Source organism: Aptenodytes patagonicus, chromosome 19 (genome assembly GCF_965638725.1).
Source record: "Aptenodytes patagonicus chromosome 19, bAptPat1.pri.cur, whole genome shotgun sequence".
In the NCBI taxonomy this organism is placed as follows: Eukaryota; Metazoa; Chordata; class Aves; order Sphenisciformes; family Spheniscidae; genus Aptenodytes; species Aptenodytes patagonicus.
This window is the reverse complement of record NC_134967.1, coordinates 4,903,106-4,912,853: the sequence shown is the minus strand read 5'-3', so window position 1 is coordinate 4,912,853 and position 9,748 is coordinate 4,903,106. Positions and strand designations below refer to the sequence as shown.

The 9,748-nt window shown below is 45.9% G+C and overlaps 1 protein-coding gene across 2 annotated transcripts in view; it reads left to right on the top strand.

The window, feature by feature from the left end:
* Nucleotides 1-2,904: 2,904 nt before the first annotated feature.
* Nucleotides 2,905-9,748, top strand: part of TMEM201 (transmembrane protein 201) — a 30,359-nt gene continuing 23,515 nt past the window's right edge. For both annotated transcript variants that reach the window (XR_012996833.1, XM_076356142.1), the window contains exons 1-2: nt 2,905-3,008; nt 9,458-9,578. Coding sequence is in view for 1 of the 2 variants with exons in the window: in XM_076356142.1 (XP_076212257.1) it covers nt 2,905-3,008; nt 9,458-9,578 (225 nt within the window). In the remaining variant the exon portion in view is untranslated. The remainder of the gene's footprint in view (nt 3,009-9,457; nt 9,579-9,748) is intronic.

Sequence of the window (9,748 nt, the reverse complement as noted above, 5' to 3'; positions counted from 1 at the left end):
GGACACTTGTGCTGCTACTTTGAAACGTTTTCTGAGATTTGCTTTCTTAAATTAGTATTCCTCTGTACTTACAGTACACTAGCTCACTTTTAAATTGTTAGTCAAATGTGTAGCCTGCTGATATCTCTTGAGAATGAGGGGAGGGAACTCGAACCCTTTTGAGGAGTATGGGACTTGGTAAGAGAGAAAGCAAGAGAAAGTGAACGAGTTTTTGTTCTGCCTAAATCAGATGGAAGATCAGGAATTCTGCTGGATTTTTGTTTTTGTTCTTTTAAGCTTTGCTACCAACCCTGACAGAGTTAGTCTTAATTTGATAGGGGGTTAATAAGCTACACTGGGAGCTAATAGAATTTCTGAATTAGTATAAGTTACTCCTTTTTCCTTTCTCTCTCTACTAGAATTTTTAAAATTCACTAACCCTTGATTCCTTAGAGAGTTAACATTTTTAGGTGATGCTCTGTGAGCAATCCCATTGATGTCACTGAGTATGGAATAAGCCTATTACCAGACGGAAGAATTTGAAGTAGTTTTTTCCAAAGGGATATCTGAATTTAAAAATAACCAACCTTTCTCTGGTTGTGAAAGAAAAATCACTGTTCATTCCACTTCTTCAACTTCTGTAGAAAGTCAATTTCATGGAAGGTAGGTAAATTTGTTACTGGTTAGAATCTCCTGGGCAGTTTCCTTCCAGGTTTAGGCTTCATTACTAGACCCTTTGTAGCTTAATTATCAGTAAGGTGATGAAACTATGGTCCTATCTGAAGTGACCACAAAGTTTCCATTAACTTTACCAGCACCGAGTCTGTTCCCGTTCATGCATTAACAGTTAAATTGAAATTACAAACACTCTGTTGCTACAATAGTATGAGCTACTCATGTAGGTTAATTTAGCTTTGGAAGGATTTCTTAGGCACTTGAAGATGTAGACATTAATCTTCTCAAGTCCTTACGCTACAAGACTTACTGCCTCCCTTTAGGTATCCATGGTTGCCTTGATATCCCTCAATTATCTGCATTTTCTGATGGTTGTGATACATGCTTGTATTGTGATTGTGCCCCTCACCATGATTTGTAGTTGTTTTGCACAAGATCCTCATTAGCTCCTTTAAGGAGGAAACTTCTGGTAAAGAATGCATTTATGGTCGGACTGATACTACAGATACAGTTGATAGGAAGAGAGGGACCTCTGTAGAAAAAATAGAAAAGCTCTCAAGTACAGAAGTCCTAGAGGACTTGCAGAAGGGCTTGACGTGATAAATGACTGGGTTGTTCTTCCTCCTTTCCCTATCATTTGGTCTCATAATCCCTAAATAATTGAGCTAAACAATGGAAGAGAGATGGAAAAATGATGTCCCCCTCGCATTTATCAAGAGGAAATAGTCACTGTTATTCCATGTACTTAATTTCTATGGTTAAATCTGTGGAGATAGAAATGGAACAGTTAAGACCCCAACCACAGTTAGGACAAGCTTAAAAGTACAGCTTACTTCCAGTAGAAATGTTTGTCTATGAAGAGCTTTTCTATTTGTGGCTTTTTAAAAACATGGTGTTGACACAGCTTGGTTCTCCTGAATCTTAAGCAGTTCTGTCTATTGTGCTGAGAGGTTTTTTTGTTTTTAACCAGGAAAACAGCTACGCAATTTGAGGCAGGGTCAGTCTCATATTTTGGAGAGGTCTTACCTCTTACCTTCATGTAAAAGCAGGGCACGACTGTCAAACCACCAACCGCTTCTAGTTCTGCAAGAAGAGTAAATCCCACCCATGCGTGCTGAGAGGGGCAGAGCATAAATGGGTGTTACTTTGCTTTCTAGGGGAGAGCTTCTGAACAAGTCTGACCTGGGAACTACCCCCGTCAGAGACCTGAGGGCTTTCTGCAGAATTGTATTGTTTATCAATCTATCCAGAGAGAGGGAAAGTCTAGAGCAGCAGTCTTCAACTTCTGGCTCACAGGTAACAAACTGCCCACAAAGCCCTGTACTTTAATTCCTGCTCCACTTGCCATGCTATCGCTTGGCTGAAGTGAGATGTTACTTGCAGCACATGGTTTACTGGGTAAAGTTATCAGGGACCACAAAAGGGCGATAACCTGTGCTCTAAAATCGGTGGGGAGGGTACAGTAGTGTAATTGGAGGGATCTTCCATTTTCCCCAGACAACTAGGTGGTTTGGTAGGGAAGCACATCCCGACAGAGAACCAATTCTCTTGGAACTCCCTCTTCTTCCTCTGCCCCTGTTTCGTTTCCGTAATTCTCCGAACAGCTATCCTTTTTCCCCAAAAATGTACGTTAAATTTAATTGCCAGTTCTCCGCCTTGTTGTAGACCCCGTTGTTTCCCGTTTCACTTGTGCAAGCGGCCCTCGGGGGGAAATCCTCTCAGGTGGAGGTGTAGTTTTTAAAGGCCTTCCCCCAGGCTCGGGCCTGTAGCTGCCTAAGTCCCCGGCTGCTGCAGCCGCCCTTCACCGGGGCTTCTCGGTCTCTCGCTCCGCCAGGGCTGGAGCTGCTTTTGTAATACAGAAAGTCCCGCGTCTAAATTTAGGAAAAGAAAGGAAAAAAAGAGAAAAGCTGGTTGAACTCGGCGCCAGGCCAGGCACGACGGGCCTCCCCCCCCCTCCCTCGCTCCCCGGAAGGGCAGGGAGCCCGGCGGGCCGCCCCCGCCCCCGCGGCCACGATCTCGGCCTTTGCGGCGCTGACTCACGGCGCCGCCGCACGACTCCGGCCTTTCACGCCGCGCTCCCCGCGCCGTGACTCACGCCGCCCGCCCCCGCCGCGGCGGAGGGGCGGAGCGGCGGCGGCCGGGGAAGCGGGGGGGGGGGGGGGGGGGAGAAGGGGGGGAGGCGGCCGCGCCGCGTACAAAGCGCCGCCGCCGAGGTCACAGCGACGGCGGCGGCCCGTGTGGGGGAGCGGCATGGAGGGAGCCGGGGCGCTGCTGGCCCGCTGCCCCGCCGGCGGGCTGGGCGTCACCGTCTGCGCCGCCGCCGCCGGGCTGCTGCTCTATCGCATCGCGCGGAGGTAGGGGCCGGGCCGGGCTGGGCCGGGCCGGGGCGGGGTGGCGGACAATGGCCGGCCGGATGCGGGCCGCGGCGGCGGGAAGGCTCCGCGCGGGGCTCGCCGTCCTGCCCGGCGCCGCCGTGCGCGGTGGCAGAGGGAACAGCCTCAGCGGGGCGTGGAGAGAGCAGGTAGGGCTGCGGATAAGCCTAGGGCTCCCGGCTTCGGGGCCGGCTGTCCCTGTGGTGGTGTTGATGAGGCGCGTGGTTAGGAAAGGATCCCCCCCCCCCCAAATTGTCAGCGGCAACGAAAACTTGTGGGTAAATGGCTGGATGCGTTTTTCCGTATCCCCTGGAATTGCTTCGTCTCTTTGTGTGCCTGCACTGAAGATCGAGGACCTGCCTGCTGTGGGAGCTGTGCTGAGGAAATCTGAACCGTTTCCCTTCCTCCAGTCGGTAGTCTAGAGGCTGGCGTGGTTACTGACGGTATTACGGAGATTGCTGAAGGCTCGGGGTCTTCCTCGCTTGTTTTCTGACGTGTTTGAGGCAGGGAAAGAGAATGTTTTGCTTCTTGTGGTGGTTGGTTTGGAGGTGAAAGCATGATTGCAGGGGGAACAGTGGGAGAGTGCCGTAGAAATAACAGCGCTGCTAGTGCAGTGCTAAAACTTGGGAAGATTACATAGAAGTCAAAGTTATTAGCTAGTGACCAAAATTCTGTGGTCATTTGTTTCTTAATTGCACGGGATGTTGCTGACCTTAGAAGAAATTTCAACAGATCAATTGAAAACAAGGTTTGAAAAGCATCAGGAGAGAAGTCAGGATACAGATTTCATAAAAGGAGTAAAGCTTAATTTGACAGGTTTTAATTTAGCGTAGCTTGAAATGAATGTAGGGATATATGGAATAAGGGCACTTCAGACTGTATAACAGAACAGAGTTGAGCAGTCTGCTCATCTATGGGGTGCTTCTGTTGGAGTAAAAGGCAGTCCCGAGGGCTCATTGTGTTACGGTTCGCTTCAAGTTTACGCTTTGAAATAGAAGCATATTTCTGCATCCACAACAAAGTACTTAAGGTTTGCTCTAAAGCATTTGCTGTTTATATAACCGTATAAATGCTCTGTGGTATATTAGCCCATATACAAGACTTGGCATTTCTATGGCATATTTAGCACAGCTAAGAAGTACTAGTGGCCTAAAGCAATCCCCAGTGAAGCAGGCAGCATTTCTTTGACCCAGTTGAGGCTAACATGTCTTTTGAGGGAAGAGATTTGATTTGTTTTGCTCAAGTTCATCAAAAGGTCTCTGGGATGGAAAGCATTTCTTCCCGAGTCCTTGAAAACTGCTGGCGAGCTGTAAATATTTTCAGGAGGTGACCTTGATAATTCTTTGGGGCTACATATTTGTGTTTCTCAATACTATTCTGGTATTACCTCATTTCTTACTTTGCCTCAGTTAAATGAATCTTCCAAAGTCATCAAGGAGGACAGCTTTATAAGGGGCTGATCTAAACACATGAATATCTGCCTTTGCCTTTGGTGTTAATGTTATGATACAGCCCTGCTTTGCTCCATTTTCAGCATGAGTGCGCTTACATATCTAGCAAGATGCCTTTACCATCCTCTACAGAAGGGGAAATAAAATATATTAGAACAACCTAGTGGAAAGTAGTTCTGGAATAACTGTCAGTATGTGGAGTTACACTACTGTAACTGTGCCAGCATCTAAGACTGTGCTTTTTGTATCAGGGAGAAAAAAGATTTGATGTCCAGATATGCACGGAAACTCCTTAAGAGTTTGGGCCAGATAGGAAAACTGATATTTTGTGGTCTTTCTTTGAGATCACAGCTTGGCTACTTGTTTGTTACATGTTGTTGGAAGTCGGGTTGCTGTGTTCAGACCAGCAGCTGTAGCCACACTTCCTTCATCTTCGGTGCCCCTCCTGATTGTTAGCTGCTGACTTCTTGTCAGTACCAATGTAGAGCACCCTGTGAGGATCTCTTTCTTGGGACTCTTTGGGTCAGTGATGGCAGAGGCTGCTCCTTCTGCAAGTAAAGTCAAGATAAGCCGTCACTCACTCTAAAAGAGGCCGGTAGGAAGTCGGGAACTGCCATGCAGCTGGTTCATTTAGTTGAGAAGCCTGTCACAGATACTGAGATGGCAAAAAGAGGCACCTTTTCTGGAGGATCCTGTCCTGATGGCCGGTATTCTCCAGAGTATTAAAAGTTGCTACCTCCCTAAAGCTGCCGTTCCGCAGAAGACAGCCTTTGAGGGGGACAGCACAGGAGGTGGTTATGACTGTGGGTCTGTGTCCCTGCCTAGGTCCACCGGGCACCTTTTTTCCCTGTTAAGAGGACACTAAGTCTGGCTCTTGGGAATGGATAGGCTGCATTATAACCTATGACACTGTACTAGAAATCCAGTCTTGTGGCTGAATCTTCAACCCTGTCTACAACTGCTAGTTCTGAGCAAATGCATCTATGATATAGCTCGCCTGCTGGAACCTAGACAGCTGTGGAGTGTTTTTCTCACGTTGGAAAATGGGGTTTAGCATTGGGTCCACCCTGGCAGACCCCTTTATTGACAGGTGATGGACATGGGCACAACTTGGAATTATGGCAGCTCAGTGAGCTGCTTCCCTGACTGAGCTGAACAGGGTATCAGGTCCAGTGAGCTCCTGTTAACGCAGTCATGCTGACCATACTGTGCCGTGGGCTTGCTCTATACTTTGGCAGCTTGGTTACGTCAAACTGCCATCAGATGTTGTTCTGATCAACACTGATCTGTGCAAAAGAGCTCCTCTTCCTAGTGTGTTTTTTCTTTGGATTTGCTGGCATAACTGTTTGTATAACTGCTTTGTAATCCAGTTGTGCCAGAATGAAGAGTGTTGCTTTAAATACTTTTAATGGAGAATTGTTTTTTCTTTTAATCCTTGGCAGAGGATGAGGGTAGCCCAGCGAAGAACTGCACATCCACCTGTGGCCTCTTTTAAGAATATGGAAAACCAAACATCTTCATCTTCTGACCTAGCAGTAAAGGAGGAGGGGAATAGGTGTAAATAAAACTATTTAGAAATCCAGTTTATTATTATCAGGTAACTGATTTGACCTGCACTTATCAGGGAGACTTGTTCTGGCGATCCATTAAAAGTGTGGATTTAAGCGTGACCTTAAATTTATGTATAAATGAGGAATAGTGGAGAGTGTTGGGAGTTGGAAGGAACATAAGTTCCTTCTTATGTTACACAAGAGACACACAAACTAGTTGCTAAACAGTGTTTGTCAATGGTATACCTGCAGTCTGATTTTTGCAAGCGCTATGTACAGGACAGAAAGCTTGTTAGCGAAATAAAGGAGTCTGATAGCCTCTCACAAAGGAACATTTTGTCATATTGTCTGAGCAGTATCAGACATTTAGGTGTTGATCTCATAACTGAGTTTACTCCAGGTATGTGCCCCCAGTGTTGTCTTAAGCAAAGATCTTCTACCTGCAAAACAATTTGTCCAAACCTGGGAATCTTCTCTAGCTTGTTTGGGTGTGCAGGCTACATATTGAGTTAGCACAGCAAGTCAGCTGTTAATGGAATCTCTCTATGCAGTAAGTACTTCAATCACTTCTTGCTGCTCAGGTTTTATTTTGCAGGGTGGTTCTTTGTCCAGTGAAGCTAATTCAAGTTAATACCATGTCACATTATAAACTAGTGTTTTGCAAGGGATTGAGCACATGGTAAATGCTTGTATGGGTTTTGCATTGTCTGTCTTCTCATAACAGAATGTCTGACTTCAGAAGCAATGTGTGCTCTAGCTTATTATGTTCAGCTGCTGCCTGAATTCAGTCAAGGTATATATAGTTCCAAAGTCATTAAATCCGTATCTGAGAGTCTTTCCAAATGCAGTACTTGTTTTTTGTTTTTAAAGTCCTGCCTAATTACTAGAAAATTAGCACCCTACCTACATGTTCTTGCCTCAAATGACCCCCTTTTTTTTTTCCTTCTTTTTCATCCAGCAGGTTGGGAACTTCTGATTTTTTTTTTTTTTGCACCTATTTCTATGGCAACAGATTATAGGTTCACAAAAGGAAGGATTATTGCTTTCTATCCTAAATAATCCAGGATTTAGCAATTTCTTTTGCATACGTTGTGAGAATGAAGGGCTGCTATTTAACCCTTGGTAGCACTTCCTCAGCCTCAAGAGTGAGAAATGGAATCCTGTTTGGAAAAGATGGAAAGGTCTTGAGTATGCTAAGGATTTGGTCTCTGATATTAGCAAGTTCTCAAATAGGGTTTGACATTGGTTCTTTTTTTGCTTTATAGCATGCGTGCTTTACTAATTTTTTGGCCTGCGCTTTCCACTTCTGTGTTATCCTTGAAATTAGTGCTTCTACCTACTCTGTCATGTCATGGAAGTTAGAGACTGGTGGTAGGTAGAGACTGAAGCGTGGCGTGTCTTATTTCCATGGGTGCCAGAGGACGGTGCCACAGCAGCGTGAAGGTGGGATTGTAGCACTTCCTACAGTACCTGGGACCTGTGCAATAACCTACATCAGAGGATGGAGTTTAGGTTGTGCTTGCTATCAAGGTGCAGTAGGATTTGTATTTTGGTGGTTAATGTGCTGAAGCCTATGCGTTATATTTTCATGACTTTTACACCTATGATAGTGAGATGAAACTAGCACCACAGGTGTTGCTGTCCATCCTTCATACGGCTGTTTTGACATGTGGTTTGCTTGGCTTTTGGACAGTGGTAGCTCATGGATAATTTGGACTAGCGGCCCAGATTTGTCTGGTTTAAACTTTATTTTTTTTGTTGTTGCCTGTTCGTTTCAATGGTGGTATTTTTAACTCGGATCACTTACTGTTTTGAGCCCCCTTGGCAATGAACAAAGTTGAGCAGTGAATATTCATTTTAAGAGGGGTGTGGGTGTATGCATCTATTTTGAGACGAGAATCTGTCACCCTAGTAGCTCCAGCCATTTTCTTTCAGCATCTGGCAGGGAATCCTCTGTGCACTCTGGCTTTTTAGGCTTCTTTCTGGTGCTTCATTTCAAGCTTATCCTCGTCATTAGTACTTAGACAGGAGGCCCAAGCCTCACTTGAGGGTTTGATACTTTGTGAACCAAGTTTCAAGACATGGTCTGTGGAAATGGGAGTGGGGAATAGTCTTAATTGTAGGCATCCAGCTACAAAGGTGATGGCTGAGAGAGAAGCCAGCTTAACTAAGGGGAGAACCACCTGCCTGTTTGGTTGCAGGGTGCCACAAACATTTCTGCAGCGTTCAGAAGATGTTTCACGACAGAATATTGTAGCAGCAGAGAAGGCTTCCTAGAGCAGGAAGAAGAGAATTTGCTCTCAGCTGGTGAGCACTTTGGCTGCTGTTTCTTGCTTTCCAGGCCCTCAGTGAGCCTCCCTTGCTCAGTTGCTTTCGCTGCTGCTTTAGAAGCTGTCCAGCGGGAGGCACGCTGGCTACTCGGTGGAGTTAAGCAGCAAACAGGGCTGGTGGCAGCTGGGTCCATCTGTCTGCATAGCTGCCATAGTGAGTCCCTGCCTGGGCTTTGCCTGAACAGCTGCTCTCCCTCAGAGTTGTGACTGGGACTGGTTCTGATAAACCCAGACAGCTGGGCTGTGTTGCCTTGACCTGCCAGAAAGCTTCCTCTTGGGTATCGCACCGAGTTTAAAGACAAATGCAGACCTTCTTTAGCAGGCAGGCTCAAGGGGCAGGCCACTGAAGTTCTTTGCTCAAACATCTGTCACAACCTGTTGCAATGGGGCCACGTCACAGCTGTTTCTCTTGTAGTGACTGTTGTTTTAACAGGATTGTTTTAAAAAACAAGGGGCTCGTGGGTCCAGGTCTCTCGTCTTTGTCTCTTCAGTTCCAGTGCATAAAAACTGGGGAAGACATGTTGATTCCTCAATTCCTTATGTATCTAAAGCTGTGAAGGAACACCTATTTACAATGCCTGAACCTTGGGATAATTTGATATACCCTTGTCCTTGAAAAACTTTCTAACGAGCAGGGCAGATAAAACTAACCATGAGCCCATTTCCTAGGTTTCTGAGTACCATCATATGCAGTTCTTGTGGATCGTAACTTCTGTTTCCCAGAATCCTGTGTATTAAGCAGCAACTCTACTGCACCCTTTGCATATATTAACACTGCTGATTATGGAGAGGACTTGCACCCCCAAGTATGCCTCTGAAAAACCGTAAAGTGGGTTATTCACAAGGTTGTTACTAAAGTTCTGGCATGTCCATGGTACTAGCACAAAGAGATACAAGCATCAGGCAGAATTTATTTCTACTTTAATAGTCCATCTTTTCATTGCTAAAATGACTACTCTGAGTCATATTGTTGAACATACTGAATGGGCAGATTGATTGTTATTCCAGCCTCTCTTGCATTTCCCTGTTTGAAAGCCATTGCCTTCCTCTACATCAGTTGAATTCAATGTTGATGCCTGACACATTTTCTTTCCTAACAGGAAGAAGCCCACACACGTGACAGTGAACTGCTGGTTCTGCAATCAGGACACGGTAGTGCCATATGGGAATCGCAACTGCTGGGACTGCCCCAACTGTGAGCAGTACAATGGGTTCCAAGAGGTACTGCGATAAATTGCTTGAAGGGTGGCTGTGAGGGTGCATGCCCTGTGGAACAGTGCTTGTGGGAAAACCCTGCTCCTCATTGAAGACAATACAGGCCCAGTACAGATAAATATCCAGCAGTTTGACAGCTGGCAGCTCTGCGCTGAGCACCTGTGAACTCAGCAGCT